A 26,080-nucleotide genomic window follows, 5' to 3' on the forward strand; every position below is an offset into this window, starting at 1 on the left:
AGCATGTCATTGATATGCAGTATGAAAAGCGTGTGGGAGAAAACCGCACCTTGTGGAACACCAGTGTTGATGGTCATGGTATCGGAGCAGCAGCCGTCGACGACAACTGCGATGCTCCGTCCATCCAAAAAGCTAGCGATCCACTTGCAGAGTCCCTCAGGGATCTCGTATGCTGGAAGCTTCGATAGAAGTGCCCTATGCCAGACCCTGTCGAAGGCCTTCGCGATGTCAAGGCTCACAGCGAGAGCCTCGCCCTTGCTTTCCAAGGCTTCAGCCCATTTATGTGTGAGGTATACAAGAAGATCGCCAGCTGAGCGACCGTGACGGAAACCGTACTGCCGGTCACTGATCAGCTGGCGATCCTCAAGATACTTAAGAAGTTGGATGTTTATGATTCGCTCCATCACCTTGGAAAGCAAGGAAGTTATCGCGATAGGTCTGTAATTCGAGGGGTCCGACCGGTCACCCTTCTTGGGGATAGGGTGGACATGAGCAGTCTTCCATGAAGACGGAACCCTGTTGGTATTGTACGAGAGGCGATATAGACGCGTTAGCGCGGGTGTCAATTCAGGGGCGCATGTTTTTAGAACCACTGCGGGGATGCAATCTGGCCCACTCGACTTATGGACATCAAGAAGCCGAAGCTCCTGCCTGACCGCACGCTGTGTGATGCGAATCTCAGGCATGGAGCTGTCACACCGGGAGATGTTGGGCGGCGTGGCTCCTCCGTCATCCAAAGTTGAGTATGAGGCAAAGAGCTAGACCAGAAGGTCAGCCTTCTCCTTCGCACTATGAGCCAGACTGTCATTGGACTTACGCAGTGGTGGAAGGCTAGACCTGCAGAAATTACCTTCTGCAGCCTTAGCTAGCGACCAGAAAGCACGGCTCCCAGAGGGATAGCTGTTCAGTCGCTCGCCAATTCTGGCAACGTGCTCCGACTTCGCTATGGCAATAGCCCTCTTATAGGACCTAGAGGCGGCGTTAAATTTCCGCCTTTTCTCCGAGATATCAGGATCCCGGCATCTCCTAGCAACATTAAATGCCACGTATGCAGACCGCTTGAGGCGTGCAGCATCCCTACTGGCTTTATTATACCAGGGTTTGCTGCGACCCCCAACGGGCACCTCAGAAGAAGGAATGAATAATTCCATTCCCTGAAGCACCACGTCTTTAAGTCGGTCCGCACAGACGTCAGGATCATCGGAGGAAAAGCAGAGCCGCCCCCATGGGTAGGATGCGTAAAATTCACGCATTCCATCCCAGTCTGCTGACCTGTACCGCCAAACTCTTCGAAACCCGGTAGGACGAGAGAGTGGTATGGCAGCACGGATAAGGCAGTGATCAGACGATCCAAGTGGAGCGTCGACCACCACACTGTATCCAGCTGGGTGAGTGGTCAGCAGAAGGTCCAACAAAGAAGGCTCGTGCCCCTCAATGTCTGGGACACGGGTGGGCTGTGTCACCAGTTGTGAGAGGCCGTACGACAAGGCGAAATCGTAGGCAGCCCGACCCGAGAGGTCAGTAGTTCTGGACCCCAACCACTCCTGGTGATGAGCGTTAAAGTCACCAAGGACCACCACCTCCGCAGATGGGTACTGCTCAAGCACGCGGTCAGTCCCCTCTTGTACATGCTCAAACAGAGCTGACCCCGCATCACTGCTGTGAGACCTGTACAGGCAAGCGTAGACTCTGGTACAGCCCCCATAGTCCACGCGTAGCCACAAGAGGGACAGGTCCCGTTGCTCGAGGCCCCGAAGCCGACGACAGCAGACATCCTCCCGGATAAACACGCACACCCCGGCTTTACGCAGGAAGGTGTGCTCCAATGCGTAGCCGGGGTATCCGAGGTACGACGTATCGTCCGGGGCAGATATCTGCGTCTCAGTCAGGAAAAAGAGGGCAGGCTGCGCCGTCTCAAGGTGGTGATGTACGGCGTCAAGGTTACTGTGTAGGCCCCTGACATTGCTGAAATCCACATTAAACGTGGAATGGGGATCCGCCGAAAAAACTCTTTTTCTTTTGTCGACTTTCATAATTTTAGTTGGAGAGTAAGGATTTGGAGAGGTAGGATGCTAGAGGTGAGATCAAGGCAATACCTGAATAAAGCGCAGGGCACAATGAACACTCGATCCGGGGTTGCGCGAGAAGCTGACGCAGGGCATGGAAGGGCCCCCAGTCCACCCTGCATACGATCGCCGGGATCCACTCCGGTCTCCGACTCCGGCACGACGACCGCATGACAGGATTTTACACCGGTTGGCGGGACAGCTTCCTGGGGCGGAGTTTAGTTGTGACACCCAGGTTCAGGTCCCCTACTGACCGGCGGGCGGCGGCAGGCACCGTTTCACTGGGTCTCCCTATACCCCGTCAGCAACCCACGCCCCGCGGACTTGCGCGCACGTTTGCTCTGCATGTTCCAAGTATCACCAAGACTCACCCCCAACAAGGAGGAGGAAAGGAAAGGAATAGAACTGGCTCTCCAACCCACATGCCGGAACACAGCTAGGCTATTTGGCGGCAGACTCTAGTTGGAGGGTGGTCGCCAGCCAGTCGGACTAGGTCCTACCACCGATTGTGTTTTCGGCTCCCGTTTAGCACCACCCAGGGGTTACTTGTAGGGAATCGCGGGTTCAACCTACGGAAGCGGGTACAACTATATAACGTAAATGCGCCACCCACCTTGAGAAATAAGTTCTAAGGTCTCAAGTTACAACGGCTTACAACGGCTGCCCCACCCTTCAAACCGAATCGCATTACTGCTACACGGCAGAAATAACCTTGCCGCGCAGACTCACAAGAGGTCCTACTACCAGTAATGATTTACCTACGATTTTAAGTCTTGTCTAGTCAACAGATCCTGTAGGTTAGAGTTTTCCACATTAAATCTAGTGAAACCATAGGTAACCTAGTATTTTTTTTAAAATAGAGGCTCTATCCTGAAAAACGACCATAACAATAAAATCGCAGTAAAATAAATTGTGTGTTACGTTACATCGGGCAACTTTATGGCACGCTAAAATATTCTATCACGCTATTCTGAACCGAAAGCGCAAATTAAGTGTATGTATGTATAAAGCTTTAGAAAGAAAAAAAACCTTAAACTTTAAAAGATTAAAGCTGTACCTATGAACTCAGTAGCATGTGGCGGATGCTTAGGAAAGATGTTTTTTTTTAAATTGCAATTTAGGACGCAGGCTTAGTGTCTCATACATAAATCATGCTGCTCTTTGGCTATAACAATAAAACAAAATTTCCGTTAAAATTTTAATACTTGAATTACTCCAATAAATTAAAATAAATACATTTTCTGAATGCTCGCATCACAGTTAACTACTATACATTTAGTACTTCTGGTAACGAAAGAGCTGCGAAAACAGTAATTGCTAAAATGGAATAAAATGTTACCAAAATATCTCTTTTCATTTTAATCATCGGATCAAATTCCATCATCGCGTTTTCTGTTAACAATTCACTATGCCCTTTGCTTTCACTTTTTAATTGCCTCACTGAAGTATTTTTATTCATTTTAAATTCATTACATTTAGTAATCAAATTCAAATTCAATTTATTTTTACGCTGTACCGAATTTACTTTTCTGTTTGTTGTTATACACGTATTATCCGAAAGTGGAATTCGAACTATGTGTTTCTGGGAATCAGCTTTATTTTTAAAAGATATTAAAGAATGATTAGAGGACTGGCTGAACATGTCAAAGAAGGATTCAGTAATGTTAGTGCCGTGATCGGTTGCTATGCGAAATATTGATGGAGCGTCTGTAAGCCGCGAAGTAGTGCAATATTCTTTTACATCAACAATAATACCTTTGTCATTTTTATTCGATTTTGGCACAACACCGGCCATGACACCTTGATCATCAGCGTCTCGATCTGACTTACCAGTATTAAGATAAAAAGTGTAAATACTGGGTTGTGATTTTACATCCCTTGGACGTACGAATCTGGTCAGAGCAGATTGTTTACCAAAATATTTGTCGCAGCCCTGTGGGTTTGATATATCTGTTTTCTTCACGGACTCCTTCGATTCGTGTTCTCTATTATCTTTGGTCATGTGAGTTTGACATTCAGATATTTTTTGTATCTCATTCAAGAGATTCACTAATATATCGAGAGATGATGTATTATCTACTATACCAGTTTCTGTAGATGCACCTTCTCTGATTTCTCTTTCAGGTGATGTCTTAGTCGCTTTTTCCGTATCATTATTACCGTCCGATAATTTATTTATGATCAAGGTATTCAATGGTATTACAGATGAAGATGGTTCAACAGCATGACATGTGATATCATTTTTATCAATGTAATTTTTCATTTTTTCTTTATCTCGTTTCGATAAATCTTCAATTTCTTCAGAAGACACAGGCAAAGTTTCTTTGTCTCGATCATGACAGTGTACATTTACAGCGTCCATTAGCGTATTATTTTCAGTAAACTTGTTTAAGGAATCGCAATGATGTTTTAAATACTGATGGTTTGCTCCTTGTACTATACTAAGCTGCCGACTATCAAACCGAACAATGCTATCAATCTTTGCTTCTCTGCAATCTTTTATAAATTTAGATTGTTTTAATTCAGAACATAACTGTTGACGATTGAATATGGGTAAAGCATATCCAATGGTTGTGATTTTCATGGGAAATCTTAAACAATCCCAATCTATTTGTAATTTTGACAGCACTGGCTTCAGTTTTAAATCGATTGTCTTATCAGTACTTTTCATTTTTAATGGTTGGGAAAGTAAAGATTCCGCTCCCAGTGATCCATCGTCACCGCTTTGTAAAACGATCATTTGTTTCACAGATTGCTTGGGACTTAGTGTCAGTTTCTTCAATCGCAAATTCTTTTTAAACGTTCCGCTAGATATTTGCTTATACAATTCTTTTTCTAACAGATCTACTTGAGTTCCGGAATCGATCGGTTCAACTGTATAAAAAGTTTCAGCAATATCTTTTTTCTCTACCTTTTCAACAGCGGTAACAATATTGGTATCTTCCAATACTCCTATGGGGTAGTCTGAGCCTAAGGAAGTTTTTTCGTCAACCATGGCCTTATTCTCATTGTACGAAATAACATCAGACTTGGACATGAAACTTGTCTCTAGACCTTCAGAGAGGACGGAAAGGGCTGGTGGTGGATTATGGAGCATACCATCAATCAAATGATGGAGCTTACTACCCAATTTTGAAGATTCTTCAAGACTATTCATTGATGTTAGTGAATCTGCAAAAGAAAAATTACAAGATAGGAATGTATTTTGAGACGAAGCCTTTTGATGTCACACACATAACACTGTCAATAACAATAATGATCAAAACCTCTATTTGACTGTTTACAGCTATGTCACGATTGGTAATTCTAAATGGAAATATCATCAACAGAGAACTAGAGCCTTTGCCCGGCAGCAGGTTTGGGCATAATATAGAACAAACTTAGAGAGCATACCTAAATCTATGTCTTTTGGTACAAGAGGAACGCGCGATCTTTGTTCGGCTATCATCGGTTTCGCTGCGGATTTTCTGGTATCATTTCTAAAATGTGTGTGTACGTATGATTCCACGTCTCCCATTTTCTTCCTGTCATATAATTTAATCGAGATTTAAATTTTCTAAGCAATAACATACATGTATTAGCGGCATAGTGGCTTTGAAATATCTTCTTCTAATGTATTTGAGTAATTAAAAACTTACGTAGTTTTATTTCCGGTGACTATGTGAAAAGCTTGTGTGTTGTGATGTGTATTTTGTCGGAGAGCTATATTTTCTGGGCTACAACTTGTAGATCGTCGTGCTCTAGCAGCTCGATCTGCTTAAATACGACAAAAATTATGAACAATAGGATATTAATGAGAAAATTATCAAGCATATTTGATAATTCACCTTTACAGACCTAAAGGTGGTACCGAAGGAGCCTTTGCGGATACTGATAAAGTTCCTTCAATGTTTGCACATCTTGGTTTGTTCTTCAAATTTGCAGAATGTATTCTCTCTTTGGTACAGTTCGGTGTGGCCGCCAATCTGTGCAACCTATCCCCCGTTATATTTCTTCCATATTTAGTATTGTATTCCTCGTTATGTGCTTGTATGTACGACTTTTTAGGTTGAGCAAGAGTGTTCAGTCTCGAGTTGAATTTTGGTGGACCTCGAACGGCTTCACCTCGAGCTTCTTTGGCTTCATCAATAATATCGACCAATTTCTTTTTAGCTGAGTTCTCAATTTTTCCTTTATCCATTGCAAGAGCTTGTGGTTGATTTTTTGATAGCTCAGTTAGAGGTTTAGGTCTTCGTGATGCTGACGCTGGAGTTTGTACTTTGACAACTTTATCAGTGCTGTTCTGTTGAGGCGATACCTTTATAGGCTGGTCAATCCGAGATCGTCCCTTGAGGGCAGTTTGTCGAGCGTTGTTCTTTACGTTGAGATTCGCTAGCTCCTGCTTCTTCATCTTCGTTTCAGTTTTATCTTTATTTGTTATTTGTATGTTTTCGATTTCGTGTAACAATTGCGAAATTGCTTTTAATGGATTATCTGTCACTGTAGAAACGGGGTTGATGACAACTTTTTTATTTTTTTTGCATTTTTCTCCCTCATATTTCGGCAGTTGTGATTTTGAACTTATTACGACCCTCGGGATTATAGCCTCAGAGTTCTTATGTGATTTGTTTATTTCCATTTCAATTTCATTTTTGGGGAGGCTATAACTGCTAGGATTGGACGACGTCATTTGATGTTTTAGACTCGTTCCACTGTCACTCTCTTGAAAAGTAGAGCTTTCGCTTTTACCATTTCGTAGTAAAACGTCAATTTTTTTCTCAGATGTCTCTTTGCTTAGCTTTGGTATTAAATCGTAAATTTTATCAATGCTTCTTCTGCATTCTAATGTCGGAGAGCTCTTCTTTCTATCCGCGACACATCCATGCACACTATTTGGACTATTTGTTGGAACGGCATTAACTTCATCATTTTTAATCTGAATATCTTTTTGAGGTATATTGTTTTGAGGTGCGATCAATAAATCTTTATTCCTAAAGAGAAGTAAACGGTTTTAAAATAAGGTCCTTGTCTTAAATATTTTTCAAAGTTGAAATTGTATACTTACTGGTTTATTTTGCTCTTATAACTAGAATCAGATTTTTCTGCTACATTTGGAATAGATGAACAAGATAGGTTTGTTTCTGATAGCACATTATAGTTTGTAACAAAATTAGTAAGGGCAATCGTATTATAAGTTGAATTTGTCTCGTTTTCATCTCCGTTCTGTGCTTTAGTATCTACGTACATCATTTCAGTTTCAGTATCGTCTAAATAAAAACTTCTATTTATATACTTTTTTGGATTCCTTTCAGAACTCAACAAGGCAATTTCTTGTTCCTCACCAAGACGACCAAGGGGAATATTAGAAATGGAGTTATTTGGGGATGATTTTAGATTTTTTCCTTTTTGTTGGTTGTTTTCTAATACGACAGCATGGCCATAAATAGAATTATAAAAAGACTTATTAGTAATTGACAGTTTAGTTACAGAGTTCGATGGCTGTGGCATAATAGCACCTTTACTGTATTTGTGCTTATTAACTTTACAACCCTCTCCCATCGCCATTTTCCGTTTTTCCCGCTTTTCTCTAATTTCTAGCAAACGTTTACGTTTCTTTTCTTCCAATACATAAGATTTATTTTCATAAGGCGATTTTATTCTAACTCTTGTTGGGGATCTTTTCTTGTTATTATTCGTCGAATTAAAATCTGATGGGAATTCTTCTCCGGTCTCTTCTGTCAAACTCTGAATATTCAAATTTCGCATTGATACCATTAATTCTTTAGGTATTAAAAAGCTATGAGATGATTTCGTAGATGCCGATGGTTTGTTGTAAGACACATCACTTATAGATTGGGTAACAGAACTGTAAATTGAAGTCGAATCGCTCATATCGTTTGTATTCTTACTGTATCGAGTATCGTTACTTAGATCTTCATTTTCAATATCCGAGGATTCAATAGGTTCCCGAGAATTTTCAATATTTTCACAATCTGTATTCAAAACTTGGTCCACTTCAACAACTTTCGGAGCGTCGTCGTGTGATTTGTATTCAAGCGTGTCCTTTTTATTGTAAGTCAAAGCCAATGTATCTGTAACATTAAGAATATAGTATAAATTTATTACTTAACGGTCTTCTTCTTTAAACCAGTAAGTTTTTTTGGTTTTAATTACCTGGGAATTTAGGGATTTGCAGGACCATAATTGAATTTATATTACTTATTACTTGGCCGGATTTCGATCTCTCTAATTTAAGTACCACGTCCACCCTTGAGTCTTCTTCTTCAAGAAATTGTGATTGTTTGTTGCAGCTAATAAACAAGTTATTTGCACAAGTTTTACTAATAATCTTAAAGGAGCCACATATAATTTTTGGTATTTCAACAACGATTTTTTTTTCCAGAATTTTAGATAGAGAGCGCACGTCGACCTCTGAGTGAACTATATCGTCCCAACTTGACATACTTCCGCAAGCTTTACGCTCGACCCTTAAAGGAATACTTGTTGACGTCGCTAGGACTTTCATATTGTTATTCTCATCGTTCTTTGAAGTGTCATCCACATTGCGCCATTTCTCTTTCGCTCTGTCAGTTAAATAATCTCCATTGCTGATTCGTTTTAATTGTTCTATTGTATGTTGCACGTACCGAATTATGTTGTCCATATAAAAGTTGTAATTGTCTTCAAGACGCTTACAACAAATGTAGTCAAGTAGTGTTGCGGGTAAAATAGAGTTTTCTGTAGCCTCACAGTTTAAAGTAAAGTTTTTTAATTGCTCTTTTATAAAGGGATCTCGAAAGGCAAACTGCCTATCAGTAGGAGAGGCAAGCGAAGACTGTATTTCTATATCAGAATGTTTGTGGCACAATCGTGTATCCAGAGCTGAATTGTTTAGCAAGTCTATCCTCTCTTTATTAGCCATAAATACGTTATGCAGATCATCGGCACTGTTGATTTCACTGATTTCTGAGTCATCTGTGTCTAAATCGTCGTTATGTACAACGGTTTCAACCCGCTGATTTGATTTTTGCCTCAAAACATTATTCTCGAAATTGGGTGTATTCACGTCAATGTTCTTGTATAATATTACTAAATCTCTATGTGGATAGTCACCTAAGAAATTTTCATTTTCATTTTATTATTATTTAAATACTCGAGCCCATAGACGGCAACCCACCTGGAGACATGAAATCTTAATTGTGTACCTACTATAACGGTCTTCCTATAATTTATACCTGCCTATTTCTGCCGTGAAGCAGTAATGCGTTTCGGATTGAAGGGTGGGGCAGCCGTTGTAACTATGCTGAGACCTTAGAACTCATTTCTCAAGGTGGGTGGCGCATTTACGTTGTAGTTGTCTATGAGTTCTATCGGCTGTGAGCTCGTCCAACCATCTAAGCAATAAATAAATAAAAAATACCCGTGCTTTCGTGATAGTAATAGGAAGTAGGTACCCTACACATACGTAATTACTGACGTCGTGTGAACTCGTAACTTTTTGCGGGTTTGATTTTTATTAGACGATATTAAGTATTGCCTCATCGTAGAACTCATTCGTTAGCGTATGGCAGCTTCTCTGCAGCATCAGGTAAAATGCGAACTTTTACGGATTCACAAGGTACGTTACCTACCGCTAGCCACTACGCCAAATGATAAAAAATTAGGGTTACTATTAATTCATGACAAAATTGAACGAATTGTTACGTTTTTGGTATGCGTTCGCTTAGCCCGCGTTATTTGAAACGCAATATGTATCGTATTGATCGATTGGAAGACACCGGGCAACTTCTAAGCCTCGAACGATTCCAGAAGATATTGTAAAGAACATAGCTAATGTTCTTAAGTTCACATTGGAACGATATATATTATTATGTTACGGTAACAGTAGATATTACAGCAAATGTACACATTTTCCGGAAAATGTGCACATGCGCCTCCTCGTTAGGGTAATGTGCGTTCAACTAACATTTACAATTTCAAAGAAGGGAAATGTACATTGAGTTCACAACGACCATGTCGTTTTGGTAAATGTGAGCATGGCGTACAAAATACGAAATCGCAAGTGCTAGAAATGTGGTGCGCATGCGCACCACTACAGCTTAACCTAACCTAACCTACGACATATTATATAATAATGAAAGAAAAGTATGTTTTGTCATTTACATTTTTTAATAAAAAAATATTTTCGTTATTAAAGCCTTTTGTATTATCTTTATTTAAATAAATATTTTTTTACTGCAACAACATTATTAATTTATTTGTATTCCAACTTTTCTTAAAACATGAAGCTAAGAATATACATTTACCAAAACTTGAAGGCAAGAGTACCTACCCATTTGCCGGGAAATGTACATATACATTATATTCAGTTCACATATACCTAAGTTTTTGGCTAATGTGCACATTTACCGGTAAAAGTGTAGGTACATTTCCCAAGAGTGTACATTTACCGTAACATATATATAAAAACACCAATCCGAAGCAATGTATAGGTACAAGCGATATGCTATCACCATACTTGTTTATTCCAACATACTTATACACATTTAACTTACCTCGGATATCGAACTGATTTCTCATCATTATTTCGTACATATCGTTAGCTATTTTGTACTCACTGGAGCTGCTATTTGCTACATTTTCATAGTTACTGCCCTTCGTTCCCTCAGAATTTGACTCAGCCACTTGGCATATCAACATGACAGTTACCACGTAAATTTAATTTTTTTTAAATTATTATTTAATATATAAGAAATACCAAAAAATCTAATATAAGTATTTAGAAAAAAAACGTACAATATCGTTTTATTGTAAATTTGATCAACATTCCTAAAGAGCTACTTTTAATGTGTCAATTTAGAAATTAGAACATCACTGCGTAAAAATATATTTTGGTGCAAAAAGGTTTAGCTTTTACTTTGAAATCTAATTTACTCATCTATCTAAATCGTAAAAAAATACTTTATGGTTATTGCATTTAATTACATGTATAGACTAAGAAATACAACGGGAAATTGTGTTCAAGAGTAAAACACATAAATTAAAGTCGCTAATAACTTAGAAATACATAATTCGACTTTTGGATGAAAGGGTATTTAACACGTTGATTGTCGTGTGGGTCAGCGGTGTCCTACGTGGGGCACTAAAGTAATTATGTCGATTTCTGTCTTCGATCTTCTTACTAAGGCGCCGGAATATCTAGTAGACTCTAGGAATAGGTCGTTGTGGCCTAAAGGATAAGACGTCCGGTGCATTCGTATGTAGCGATGCACCGGTGTTCGAATCCCGCAGGCGGGTACCAATTTTTCTAATGAAATACGTACTCAACAAATGTTCACGACTAATTTCCACGGTGAAGGAATATTATCGTGTAATAAAAATCAAACCCGCAAAATTATAATTTGCGTAATCACTGGTGGTAGGACCTCTTGGGAGTCCGCACGGGTAGGTACCACCACCCCACCTATTTCCGCCGTGAAGCAGTAATGCGTTTCGGTTCGAAGGGTGGGGTAGCCGTCGTAACTATACTGAGATCTGAGAACTTATATCTCGAGGTGGGTGGCGCATTTACGTTGTAGATGTCTATGGGCTCCAGTAACCACTTAACACCAGGTGGGCAGTGAGCTCGTCCATCCATCTAAGCAAAAAAAAAAAGGAAAGACGAATTCGAAGATACTAAGACACACATTAAAAACAAAAAGACAAAGCCAATTCCGGTGCTTACAAACAGAAATCGACATAATTACTTCAATGTTATTTAGTTGGACGCTCCAACAAGCTTAATAATCCCTGAAAAAGTAATATAATAGAAGTAGGAAAGTAATAAATTTCAAAATAATTTCCTTTAAATTGAATCGAACAAAAACAGGTATACCTACCTACAAGTATTTAATATTTTCTTCAAAAAGTAAAAAGTTGCATTCTGTATTCCTCGACTTGGACTGCATCGATATTGCGTAAATGTCATTATCACATATCAAAATCCATCTTTTTAATTTTAATTCTGTTGTAATTTAATGTCAAACACTAAAGCTCGTCAATGTTGTTGTTGTTGTAGTCTTAAGGTACCCCGCTGCTACATAGGGCCCTCACAAGCTGTCTCCACTACACCCTGTCTTGCGCTGGCTCCTTGACATCACTCCAGGTCACGTCGGCAGTCCACTGTGTGTCGTCATGTGTCTATAGGGCGACCAGTGTGCTCAGTGCGAGTTTTTTAACGTTCTCGATAGCGTAAAAGTTAACTCAAATTTGTATGCAGTTGGAACAGCGCCCCTAGCGGCAAACGTTCCAACTCCATACAAATGTCAATTAACTTTTACGTTATCGAGAACGTTAAAAACTCACATTAAGCACACTGATCTTCTCCTGCCACGCAGCTGCCATTCAAACGCGATTGATGCTGCGTTGCGTGCGTAGTGTGTCCTATTCAACGCCATTTCCGATGGACAATGTCTTCCGTGTTGGGGTTTTGGTCATATTTAGTTATTGACCAATCTATACTAATATATAAATCTACAGTGTTTTTTACGGATGTTCCGTTATAACTACTGAAGCATGCATCCGATTGACTTGAAACTTGGTATCCATGTAGAAAATACATGTACTTAATTAGGCTAATATTTATGCGAGTGTTGGACTCCCTAATAATAATGACAATAAATAATAATGTTAATTTTAAATGCCCAGCGAAGCGGGCGAGTACGGCTAGTAGCTAATAAAAATTAATGGAAAAGTAATTTCACAAAGTAGAAAACGGTACTATATCATACTATAGATCATACACTTCATGCATAACGGTTGTACTAACGATAATTTTGTTCTCCTACCTACGCCGAAAGTTCAGTTTTCCTCCCCCTCTACAGGGAAGAAAGTCTAACATTTCTTCCCTGGGTACTGGCAAGTGCGCAAGCGCTTTAGTGTCTACGTCTGCTCTCACGCACCTAAAATTCTCCGCCATTGTTGTGCTCGGGTAATTTGCAATATTGTGTTTAGTGTAAAAGTGAAATAAACAAAAAGCAATAAAATTTAATAGTGAAGTATTAAACAAAGACGAGTTCACCAGACAGTTCTTATTCAATTAGTAGTAGTTTATTTAAAAATATAAAAACAGTTATATTGTTTTTTTTATGAGTACGGGGGGCTCCCCCCCCCTACCCCGGGCAGGGCTTCGCCCCTGGACCCCGGCTCGGTACTCCACGAACTTTTAGCCTGGTAGGAGAAAAAATAGTATGTGCACCGCGGGAAAAAGTTAGACATCTCATCCCGCGTGTTTGCCACCTTCTCCCTTGGTGCACAATGTACTATATCTTTGAGTATTTGTATGTTTGGTTCAAAGGAGACGTGGAAGTTCTAAGGTAATATTCAGAATACGGGTGTTGGAAAACGAAATAAAACAACGAAATGAAATAATACATTTACATTTAATTAAATAAATAATAAGTACATTCGTGATAAAAATGATGAACAATTGCAAAAATATTCAAACGATCAGTCTTGAAATTAAACAGTTTGATAAAAATAAATGCTGCAACTAGTGTGTAATGATTTAATGAAAGTTCATATCGAGCGGTGGAAAGAAATTCGGTTTAAGGGACATTTCGCTTAGTAGGTACGCGACATTTATCTTTGGAACTAAAGGTCCACTGGTCCAAGGTCTGGTAGGACCTCTTGTGAGTCCGCACGGGTAGGTACCACCACCCTGCCTATTTCTGCCGCGAAGGAGTAATGCATTTCGGTTTGAAGGGCGGGGCAGCCGTTGTAACTATACTGAGACCTTAGAGCTTATATCTCAAGGTGTGTGGCGCATTTACGATGTAGATGTCTATGGGTTCCAGTAACCACTCACCACCAGGTGGGCTGTGAGTTCGTCCACACATCTAGGCAATAAAAAATAAAAAAATAAAGAAAAGGTCTGTTTTATTTGGTTTCAGTATCAACAATTCGATGTTTTTAATTGAACTTCAATTAAGTTTACCCTATTCAAATAACTGAAGAAGTTTTTTGTTATGATATTTATTCCAAATTTTATACTTTAAATGGCTTATCTGTAAAGTAGCAAAAAGTCGCTTTTTTATTTTATTACATCGTCTCAAACTTTTTCGTCTGTGTGTCGGGCATGTCGCGTGACGGTCGGTCGCGGAGTAGGGATAGAGTGAAAGGCGCTCGTCAGAGCAGCCAAGGCCAATATGGCGGCGCCTATAGTTCGCAGCGGCTGACCGTGTAGTGTATAGACTATTACTTATTTGTGCCAGTGCTCCACGCTATTTTGTTTGTTTTTGTCAGTGTTTAATGTGAATGTTGTTTGTCAGAGTAAAATGTCTATAATGTGAAAAAAAGTTTCACTTTTACCGTGTTTTCATAAAACCTCACAATCTTTTTTTCTACTGCTTATGTGGGTAGACGAGCTCACGGCCCACTTGATGTTAAGTAATTACCGGAGCCCATAGACATTTACAACGTAAATGCCGCTACGCACCTCGAGACATGAGTTGTAAGGTCTCACTTTTAACAATACAACGGCTGCCCCGCCCTTCAAACCGAAACGCATTACTGCTTCGCGAAATAGGCAGAGTGGTGGTACCTACCCGCGCGGACTCACAAGAGGTCCTACCACCAGTAAACTCAAACTAAATAGCCTTTCTCCCCTCGATATGATTCTTGTTTGGAGAACATTAGGTTCAACTAGTATTATTGCTTCTCCGTCTTCGAACTGTTTTATTCCTGGACTGCGTCGAGGTCGGGCAGCGCGGTATAATGTTTACACAATACAGCGCCATTACGATCCCTGTTCGAACGAATTGTAACTATCCCCTAACGCAGAGGGTTGGCTTCAAGCGATTTTTTTTTGCCACTAACGCCATCAATAGCTCCTTTATCTTTTAGTAAAATGAGCTTGCAAATTTGCGCACATCCCGTATCGTCGCCGCCCAATGATAAAAAGGCAAGAAGAATAAATACGAACTATCCAATATAATAATATATTAATGAGGACATTTCGAACTAGTTAATTAACTCTTTGTTTGCCATGTAGGTCACCGGTGACCTACGCGGCGCACTCAAGTAACTATCTCGATTTATACGTTACTAAGGCGCCGGAATATCTAGTAGACTCTGAGGAAGACGAATCCGAAGATACTGGGGATGAATCTAATCAAGTATTATAATAAAGACTAAAATTTATATTAACAAATAAAAGAAGACCAAATTAGGTAATACAGACGCTTTTTTTATTTATTTCTTAGGCGGGTGGACGATCTCAGAGCCCACCTGGTGTTAAGTTGTTACTGGAGCCCATGGACATCTACAACGTAAATGCGCCACCCACCTTGGGATATAAGTTCTAAGGTCTCAGTATAGTTACAACGGCTGCCCCGCCCTTCAAACCGAAACGCATTACTGCTTCACGGCAGACAAGTGACAAAAACAAGACAAGTTTAGTGACGAAAATCGACATAATTACTTGAGTGGGCCGCGTAGGGCACCGGTGACCTACATGCTAGTCATAGTATTAATGAAGAATTCTCTACAACAAACATCTATTCCAGTGGTTCCCAAATTGGCGAAAGTATTGAAGTTTTAGCTTTGGTAAGTATTGATACGGTGCGAGGGTCCAGCCGATGTGACTACGGACTCTTGAACAGCGACTCCAGCAGCTCGGGCTCGGTGAGGTCCTGGCGGAACTGCTGCGCCAGCTCCTGTATGAGGTGGCGCCGTCTCACGTGAGGCGGCTGGTACCTGCGCGGGGATACCAAATTTCAACCTTCTAGCACAAACAATATACAACGTGTATTGGATGTCCGAAATGAAATAGGAAGTTGAGTTAAAGCTAACTTGTATTGTGTGCTCAGTGCGACATTTTTAACGTTCTCGATAGCGTAAAAGTTAACTTAAATTTGTATGGAGTCAGAACGTTTACCTCCGTTTGCCGCTAGGGGCGCTGTTCCAACTGCATACAAATTTGAGTTAACTTTTACGCTATCGAGAACGTTAACACACTGGTGTTATGCTATATTACGCCGGCGCGGGTAGGTGGTACCATTGTCCTATTTGCATTTCCTTCACATAGCTCACAGTCCACCTGATGCTTTTTTTTTTATGATTGAAGGATTACTGGTGGCCCGGAGGCCTTTCCAGTTTCACCAGGACAGGTCCACCTGATGCTATGTAGTTATCGAAGCCCATAGAAATCACAACGAGAAGCCGATTTGAGACACCACGTTGAGGTTCCGGATGTATTTGTGTATGTCTGACTGTCCCGAGAGTTAAGGTGCGCAGGAGCCATGCTAATCTTCTCTGTATCGTTCCAATTTTAGTATAATATGAACTGCCGAAGCATAACCCTTGCATCAACCCGTTGAGTTCCTCGTCGGATCTTCTCAGCGGGTCGCGATTTCGATCCGGTAGTAGATTCAATCGCAAAGCAGCTGCTCTTGAACTGTTAGGTCTTCGGAGGCGCTCGGGCAGCTGTTAGCAAAATCCCACCTCCTGGCTGAGCCTTTGCTCGCCGACCTGTCCTGGTGAAACTGGAAAGGCCTCCAGAAAAACTTCCAATCGTAAAAAAAATGTTGGTGCGTGTGGTACTGACAGGTCGGTGTGCAGACGCGCGTGCGCGAGGGCCTGCTGGCGCAGCACGTGGGGCAGCAGGCGCGGCGCCAGCAGCGCGGCGGCGGCGGACACGCGCACGAGCCCGCTGCGCGCCTCGCACGCGCACACCACGCACACCTCCTCGCGCCGCCACCACACGCCCGTCTCGCAGTAGCCCAGCAGCTCCTCTGTACAACACATTTACATTTATATTGCACGTTTCAACAGTTACGTCACTATTCGATATTAAGCTCTCACTGTCTAGGGGGAAATAAAAGCTTCCTTTTCTAATTTCTAATTTTAACTTTGTTTCGGTTTCCGTATTGTATATATATATACAATAGGTTTTTCTTACATATTCTGATAGCCTTGAGAGGCTATTTCAGTTTCACCCTAACATGTAGGTGAGCTCGCGGGGCTCAAGCAGAATCTACCACCGGATCGGAAACGCGACCCACTGAGAAAATCCGGCGAGAAACTCACTGGGCTGATTGTATCCACAGATTCGGTAGAATCTGGCGCCAAGTTCCGTTCAAAAATCCCGTAGTAAACGGAGCACCAGACTATATTAATAATGAGGGCTTTGTTCGAACCAAATAACCGGACAGGTTACGACGATGCGATCCTTTGATTCAAAATTTTTCTAACACAGGCGTCTAACACAATTAATTCGCACCGTGCTATATATACCCGTACTATACCGAAGCTTCAAATAATATGTACATTATATAAAAGCAATGTATAACGCGTTATATCGAAACCATGTTTTAAAGATGTCAAATTTTATGATACATAGTAGCTTCGTCTCAATTTAATGATTTTGCAATCGGTTTTCCCCGTAATTTTGTATGATATAAAATTCCCGTTTTTTCTTCGAAAGAAATAAATTTTCGTTTAAATTTTTACTTCTTGATCTTGTCAGACATTATCCAAATTTAAGTTCTAAAATTAGCTTTATAATACTATAAACCTTACAATTTAATCTTTTACATATCACAAATTGAAATTATTTTATATAATAATTGTTTTTATATACTTTTTTGAAATTTTCACTTTACTTTCCAAAATGTTAAAAACAAACCGAGCAACAACTTTATTAATTACATTAGCAAAGAACGCAGACTGTCATTTCTCAAAATGAAATGTAAGATTATTTGGTATGTAGCAACAAAATCGGGGATTCCCCTTATTGAAGAAAGAACCCAATTCTTACCGATCGGTAAATTCAATTGATCCTCGAAGTCTTCGAGCCATATAATCAGTATTTTCGTAGTAAAATCTCTGTTACGTCGTCCACTACCTGAAATACAATTCCAATTTGTTTATTCAAAACGCAAACTTATAATTTGCGTAATTACTGGTGGTAGGACCTCTTGTGAGTCCGCACGGGTAGGTACCACCGCCCTGCCTATTTCTGCCGTGAAGCAGTAATGTGTTTTGCTGTAAAGGTCGGGGCAGCCGTTGTACTATTAAAAGTGCAACCTTACAACTTTGGGCGCCTGTTCACTCCATTTCCTTTGTTTTTTATTTTTTTTACTGCTTAGATGAGCTCACGACCTACCTGATGTTAAATGGTTACCGGAGCCCATAGACATCTACAACGTAAATGCCGCCACCCACTTTGAGACATGAGTTGTAAGGTCTCACTTTTAATAGTACAACGGCTGTCCCGCCCTTCAAACCGAAACGCGTTACTGCTTCACGGCAGAAATAGGTAGGGTGTTTATTATTACAAGAAGTATGGTAGCGTTTGTGTTGTGTTCATTGAAACCTTGACGCTTGAAAGGCAAACGTGACTAAGCGACATTAAAATTTTTTTATTGCTTAGATGGATGGACGAGCTCACAGCCCACTTGATGTTAAGTGGTTACTGGAGCTCATAGACATCTACAACGTAAATGTGCCACCCATCTTGAGATATAAATTCTAAGGTCTCAGTATAGTTACAACGGCTACCTCACCCTTCGAACCGAAACGCATTACTGCTTCACGGCGGAAATAGGCGGGGTGGTGGTACCTACCCGCGCGGACTCACAAGAGGTCCTACCACCAGTGAAAAAGTTTGTACATAAATGATAGGCAATAACCATATTCGATGCGCAAAAAATATATATTTCTAGGTCAATTAAAATCATTTCAATCCTACAGCTACTAGCTAGATTTTACTACAACTAGATCCGTTAAAAAAAAATTTTCTTCAGGTATTTCAACTTTAAATTAGTCTACTGTAAAGTTCACGCATTGCCGCTTAGTCACGTTTGCCTTTCAAGCGTCGATATGTCAAAAAGGATTGCTGTTCGTTAGTCTCGCTAAAGTTCGAGAGCGGCTGGACCGATTTGGCTAACTTTGGTCTTGAATTACTTGTGGAAGTCCAGAGAAGGTTTAAAAGGTAGATAAATATGAAAATGTTCTGAATTGAATAAAAATAACTATTTTGTTTTTCCTTCGATGTGTAACATATTATTATGTGTGTGTTTGCAGACTTCGTAGGCAATACTAAGTCTGCCGGGTCAGCTAGTATAACGATAAAAAGTATGTATGTATGTGCATGTTGTGGGGTGCGGTACCGGGCGCGGCGGCGGGCTGCCTGTCCAGGTCGAGCGAGAGAGCGCGCAGCTTGTCGTGCGTCTCGCTCGACACGTCCCAGCACGAGCCCGCTCCCTTCTCTGAGCTCCTGGTAACGCAAACGATTTATGTTTACTTCATAATACGCTTTTGTTAGCTTCAGACGTATGTTAGTATGTAACGGAATCTTTGAACATGATTTTGACCCCCTTCAAAACGTCGGATTAACTAGAAATTTGGTATACTTATTAAGGACCGATGACAATACAATTCTAAAAAAATATATTGAAAAAATTTAAATTCAACTAAAAAATGAAAAATAAATAATAGTTTAAAAAAACTAACAAATTTTGAAGTCGTCGTGGCCTAACGGATAAAACGTCCGGTGCATTCGTGTTGAAGCGTTGCACTGGTGTTCGAATCCCGCAGGCGGGTACCAATTTTTCTAATGAAATACGTACCTAACAAATGCTCACGATTGACTTTCACGGTGAAGGAATAACATCGTGTAATAAAAATCAAACCCGCAAAATTATAATTTGCGTAATTACTGGTGGTAGGACCTCTTGTGAGTTCGCACTTGTAGGTACCACCGCCCCGCCTATTTCTGTCGTGAAGCAGTAATGCGTTTCGGTTTGAAGGGTGGGGCAGCCGTTGTGACAATACTGAGACCTTAGAACTATATCTCAAGGTGTGCGGCGCATTTACGTGTAGATTTCTATGGGCTCCAGTAACCACTTAACACCAGGTGGGCTGTGAGCTCGTCCACATATCTAAGCCATAAAAAAAAATTAAAAAAAATACACACATACACATAAATAATTTGAATTAAAAATAGTGTAAAAAAAATTATTTAATTGTAAAAAAGCGTGGGGTGCTTTTCAGGATATTATCAAAATAGCCCTTCTACTCATATCTGTTCATAAAATATACTGATACCATGCACACCAAGCTTTTTTTTAATTTATTAAAATTTAATTTTTTATTTTTTAGTTGGATTTTCTATAAAAGCGTATTTTTTCAGTTTTTTTAAACTATTTTTTTTTTAATATTACAGGATTATCGTAGTTATGGTATCATCACTAAAAACTCACAAAATAATTTTTTACCTATTCTAGTAATCTCAAGGGATTATTCTAGATTCACCGAACTAGTAGGTGAGCTCACGGGGCTCTCAAACCTGACGACGTTGCTAATACTAAACCTAACAAGAGCCGTGCTTCGCAGAATCTACCATCGAATCGGAAACGCGACCCACTGAGAAGATCCGGCGAGAAATCGCTAAAATCCTGCTCTTTAAATAGGAAAGGAAAATTAAACAAATAAATCCTTTGAATTGTTAATGAATAGGTTTTCTTTATGCTTAGCTATCGATTGGATCGAAGACTGTATAGGCACCACATATTCTGTATTAGTTAATGTGTTTTTATTGATAGCTCACACTGATTTTCTGTTGACTTAAGCCCAGAAATCGTAGGCCGACTTGCGATTCAGCCACCACCAGTCCGAAGGGCATATCCACTGGTAATGCACTGCCCGGGTCTGTAATGACCTCCGATGTATCTTAACGCTATGACATACCTTACTCCAAACGATTGAGGGTCCTTAATGAGACGGCTCTGTTTGCAATCGTCTATCTGTCTTTCGATAACAGTCCTGCCTAAGACGTGGACGCATTAGACCGAAGCCAGCGAAATGAATAAGGCAGTATACCTCGAGGATGTACAGGACCCGTCGGTGTCGGACTTGATGCTGTCGCTGCGGCGGTCAGGCGGCGCGTCACTTGGCCCGTGTCCAGACGGGACCACAAACGCTATCTCGCTCGTGGAGTCCGACCAGTACAGAACCTGAACCGACGCGACCAGTGTTGGTTATTCGGGGATCTCTGTCGGGACTTTATCACGCGTTTTTTTTTAAAGAGAATTTATGACCCGGTAACTAAGACCTTTAAGCCATGTCTTATTTTAATTTATATTCTTATTTTTATGTAAAATGATAATATGGAGTGAAATGAAATGAAGATGATTAAATAAAATGAAGATGAGATGATATAGGATGAAATATAATCTCAGTAAAATGGTGGTCATTTACTGAGATTTATTCAGTGGACTTTTTGGAGGATCTCGAGAAGTTACGTCCAGCAGCTTTGTTTCATTTTCCCATATTTGTGCACTTTCACAGATGTTAAACGGTTAATAAACCACCGTTATTACACATTTAAACCTGAAGAAACACTAGTAGACAAAATAAAACAAATCACACAACTTCACTTCTCGCGTTCCCGCCAAAAAAATCCTTTATCACGCGTCTCATTTCGGAGCATAGATAATACACATAAACTAGTTGTAGATAAGCAAGTCGAGCACTCAACAAAAATGTTTACGGGGGTTGGCCACTAGGTGGCTTCGCTTCGATTAGTTTCTCGTTGCTTCTGTAGATGGCAGTAGCATATTGCCTATCCTATATTTTAATTTTAATGAAGGATTTGATAAATTTTCAGAAATCACAAATTTTTTTTTTGCTTAGTTGGATGGACGAGCTCACAGCCCACCTGATGTTAAGTGGTTACTGGAGCCCATAGACATCAACAACGAAAATACGCCACCCACCTTGAGACATAAGTTCTAAGGTCTCAGGTATAGTTACAATGGCTGCCCCACCCTTCAAATCGAAACGCATTACTGCTTCACGGCAGAAATAAGCAGGGCGGTGATACCTACCCGCGCGGACTCTCAAGAGGTCCTACCACCAGTAATTGATAAAATTTAATCATTTTGTCTATAACAAATAAAGACTTGTATAATTTATTTATTTTTTGTGTTTTCTGTTCACACAATAATTAAATGTCTTAACTTTAACAACATATAACTTTAAGGGCATCCGCTACAAGATGTCGATATATAATAATATATGTTTAAATAGGTACTTCATTAAAATATAGGCCGCTACTCGATGCTAACGCTCGCGCTGGCCTGTAACAGTATACTACGCGCGTGCGTTCGAGTGCCGCGCATTCACTCTCGCTCTATCTCTTTCTATTCCCCCTCTCCAGGAGCGTTAAACGCTTAACGCAACCTTGTTGGAAGTTGCGTTAGAAGTTTCTCTTCAAAAAGCAATGAATTGATATTCCTTAACCTATGAACTGCGTGACTGATAGTTGAGTATAAATTCTAGATAGTACCTGCTCCCTCCCGTCGTATATAGCGGGCGCTTTCTCCCCGACGTTGTTGGCTGGCGGCAGATCCTGCAGATGCGGAGTGTCGTAGCTGGTGTCCACGTGGCCAGTCCAGCCGCCGTGGCCGCGGACCCTTACTGGTTTGCCCAGGCTGATTTTTAAAACATTTCATATAAAAAAGATAGTCATTATCACAGATTGTGAGGTACCAGATATGACTCCGGTCACCGTCCTCGCCAAACCCGTCGCTTTCGACGAAGGGCTCGGCGACTAAATTAACCCTCAGACACAGCCCACTGAGTTTCTCGCCGGATCTTCTCAGTGGGTCGCAATTTCGATCCGGTGGTAGGTAGGTTCTGCGAAGCACTGCTCTTGCTAGGGTTATCTAATAGATGGCGCTGTATTCCAAATCTAAACGTTTCATTAAAGCTACGATTTTTATATACACGAGTATTTATTTAAAGGCCAACGTTTGTCTTCTAATTTCCTGAACCATTGATCCGATTTTGCCGACACTTGGTACAGTTGTGGTTGACGCCCCAGAGAAATTTTCAGTATCTTCAAACGTACAACAGATGGCGCGTGCATAGTTTCATGAAATCGATGTTCCCTTAAAATCAGCGACAAGTACAGCGAAGAGTAATTGGCTGAATTTTTTATTCATTGCGTAGATGTATGGACGAGCTCACCGCTCACTTGGTGTCAACTGTTACCGGAGCCCATAGACATATATAACGTAAATGCCGCCACCCACTGTGAGACATGAGTTTTAAGGTCTCAGTATAGTATAGTAAAGACGTTTAGCTCATGTTTCCAAGTATACATTAATGTGTGAAGTCCCAGAAGAAGAGAATGCACAGTGCAGTGGGGTGCGTACCCTCTGAGCATGGCGAGGAAGCCGGCGGGCAGGCCGGAGGTGCAGGAGGCGTTGCGCAGGATGTCGGCGGCGCGCGTGTGTCCGGCGCGCGCACAGAACACGTGCACGGTGAGCGCCGCCCGCGCGCCGCACGCGTCCACGCGCCGCACCGCCGCCGCCCAGCCCGCGCCGCCCCCGCGCAGCGCCCACAGCCGCGCCGCCCCGCCCTGGCACACCACTGCTTCAACACCTACTCACTCTATTCTGCAGCATATGACACTGCAAAACGGTTGTAGAGGCGGCCTGGCTGGCGCGGTAAGAACAACGCAGCACCCAGTCGTTTTTTTAAGAGATTTTATGACTTGGATTTTAAGACCTTTAAGTCTTTTTTTTTTATTGCCTAGATTTGTGGACTAGTTCACAGCTCACCTGGTGTTAAGTGGTTACTGGAACCCATAGACATCTACAACGAAAATGCGCCACACACCTTGAGATTTATGTTGTAAGGTCTCAAGTATAGTTACATCGGCTGCCCCACCCTTCAAACCGAAACGCATTACTGCTTCACGGCAGAAATAGGCGGGGCGGTGGTACCTACCCCTGCGGACTCACAAAAGGTCCTACCACCAGTAATTACGCAAATTATAATTTTGCAGGTTTCATTTTTATTATACGATGTTATTCCTTCACCGTGGAAATCAATCGTGAATTTGTTGAGTACGTATTTCATTAGAAAAATTGGTACCCGCCTGAGATTCTAACACCGGTGCATCGCTCAATACGAATGCACCGGACGTCTTATCTGTTAGGCCACGACGACTTCAAAGTGTGAAAATAGCCCCGGTAATTAACAAATTTAAGAGCGGACGGTTAGCGTGGTATGGACATGCGATGCGTAGAGAGGAGATGCATGAGAAAGAGAGAGGAGTGAGTATGGAGATGACAGCTGATAGAAAAGAAAAATTAGCTGTGCCGACCCGACCAAGTGAGATAAAGTGGTGAAAAAGAAGAAAAGAAAAAGCGCTTAGAACGTTATTATTAGGACGTCCGTAAAATCCGAAAACTTTTTTTTTTTTTTTTTTATTGCCCTTGTAGGCAGACGAGCATACGGCCCACCTGATGGTGAGTGGTTACCGTCGCCCATGGACTTCAGCAATGCCAGGGGCAGAGCCAAGCCGCTGCCTACCGCTTAATACTCTCCACAAGCCTCGTTTGAAGAAGGACATGTTATAGCGCTCAGGAAACACCGTGGAGGGGAGCTCATTCCATAGCCGGATGGTACGTGGCAAAAAAGATCTCTGGAAACGCACTGTGGATGACCGCAGTGGCTCCAGGTAGTATGGATGAACTCTACTCCGGTGGCGGGCGGTGCGATGGTAAAAACGAGATGCCGGTATCATCTCGAACAACTCCTCAGAGCACTCCCCATGGAACATACGGTACAAAATACAGAGGGAACCGAAGTCCCTCCGCAGACCCAGAGGCTCCAAACGATCCGTGAGAATGGGATTATCGACAATCCGAACGGCCCTCCTCTGTATGGAGTCAAATGGAAGAAGCTGGTATTTGGGAGCCCCGGCCCAGAGATGGGACCAGTACTCCACGCGAGGCCGGACTTGTGCTTTATAAAGCAAAAGCCTTTGTCCAGGCGTGAAGTACCGCTTCGCTCTATTGAGGACTCCCAGCATTTTGGACGCCAACTTGGCTTTGCCTTCCAAATGACTCCGAAACTGGACATCGCTCGAAATGTCGACCCCAAGTATCCCAATACTCTCGGAAGGTTGCAGGGATACTCCTTAGGAATTGCGGCGCCATGACAAAGGGGTCCTTCTTCGCAGTGAACGCGCAAACTTGTGTCTTTATCGGGTTGAATTGAACCAAGTTCAATTCACCCCATTCGGAGACTCGCCCCAGAGAGTTCTCCACTTCAGACACAAGTTTTGATCGTCTCTCTTGCACCGCGCTCCGAGAGAGACTCTGATGGCCGATATATCGCGCATCCCCCGTGCTGTCATCCGCATAGCAATGCATGCCATCAATAGACAGCATGTCATTGATATACAGGATGAAAAGCGTGGGGGAGAGCACCGAACCTTGTGGAACGCCAGCGTTAATGGTCATGGTATCAGAACTTAACTTATCAGAACTACTTAAAGTCAGATATTCCTGCATGAATTCACACGCAAAAATCGGTCTTAAATGCCGACCTACGTGGACAAGATGACTATAAAACTAACCTTTTTATCACCTCCGATGTTGAGGTAGCCGAAATGTGAGAGGAACAGTCTCGCCGTCTGGAACTCTGTGACCGGCTCCGGAGGAACATACTCTTCCGGTACCTAATGACAAATTAATATATTCGGTATTGACTTAACACAGGAAATTTTTATTTATATTCCTGTCTAAGTTAAATAATTGTCATGTTATTAAATTGATAGTTTGCCAGCAATCTAAAACAAACACAGCTCGGGGAGACAATACTCCACGCGTCAGATGATTTTCATACATTGCATGCAAAATGTTCATTGAATTGTTGATCACGATTCTAAATGTTATTGGTACTAGTTTATACGGGCCATGCTCTGACGTTAGTTACTTCTTTATAATTGGAATCGGATTTTATTCACGATTTTACGGGTTTAATTTTTTTCCACGGAACCCTAATAACTTTGCTAAAATAAAAGCAACCTTATAACATAGTCCTTATAACATAAATGCCTCAATAAGGGGGCATTAAGGGGGCAATCGAACTAAATTAATATAGAAAATCTGTATCAAAATAATTTGGATTTGAATTTCAGTTTTTTTATTATATATTTTGAAACATTACTTTTTGATAACAATTTCATAGTGATT

General features: G+C 41.3%; 2 protein-coding genes and 1 pseudogene across 7 annotated transcripts in view; all 3 read right to left on the minus strand.

The window, feature by feature from the left end:
- Positions 1-3,276: 3,276 nt before the first annotated feature.
- On the minus strand, positions 3,277-10,966 carry LOC114240376 (uncharacterized). The gene is made up of 7 exons (XM_089736358.1): positions 10,601-10,966; positions 8,220-9,158; positions 7,111-8,137; positions 5,904-7,036; positions 5,705-5,819; positions 5,460-5,590; positions 3,277-5,237 (listed from the first exon to the last, which is right to left on the minus strand). The coding sequence occupies exons 1-7, from the start codon at positions 10,743-10,745 to the stop codon at positions 3,334-3,336; spliced, it is 5,394 nt and encodes a 1,797-aa protein (XP_089592484.1). The 5' UTR covers positions 10,746-10,966; the 3' UTR covers positions 3,277-3,333.
- Positions 10,967-13,446: 2,480 nt separating this feature from the next.
- Positions 13,447-26,080, minus strand: part of LOC114240287 (ral GTPase-activating protein subunit beta) — a 47,339-nt gene continuing 34,705 nt past the window's right edge. For 5 of the 6 annotated variants that reach the window (XM_089736336.1, XM_028170761.2, XM_028170763.2 and 2 more), the window contains 8 exons: positions 25,462-25,563; positions 23,246-23,451; positions 22,375-22,519; positions 20,907-21,040; positions 19,196-19,302; positions 17,842-17,928; positions 16,630-16,816; positions 15,009-15,779 (listed from right to left, as the gene is read on the minus strand). In XM_089736336.1, coding sequence (XP_089592462.1) covers positions 15,668-15,779; positions 16,630-16,816; positions 17,842-17,928; positions 19,196-19,302; positions 20,907-21,040; positions 22,375-22,519; positions 23,246-23,451; positions 25,462-25,563 — 1,080 coding nt within the window. In that variant the 3' untranslated portion in view covers positions 15,009-15,667. Of the gene's footprint in view, positions 15,780-16,629; positions 16,817-17,841; positions 17,929-19,195; positions 19,303-20,906; positions 21,041-22,374; positions 22,520-23,245; positions 23,452-25,461; positions 25,564-26,080 lie in introns of all 6 variants that reach the window. The other variant, XM_028170759.2, reaches the window with a different exon arrangement.
- Positions 16,313-16,381, minus strand: LOC114240401 (U6 spliceosomal RNA; annotated as a pseudogene).

Source organism: Bombyx mandarina, chromosome 21 (genome assembly GCF_030267445.1).
Source record: "Bombyx mandarina strain Sakado chromosome 21, ASM3026744v2".
In the NCBI taxonomy this organism is placed as follows: Eukaryota; Metazoa; Arthropoda; class Insecta; order Lepidoptera; family Bombycidae; genus Bombyx; species Bombyx mandarina.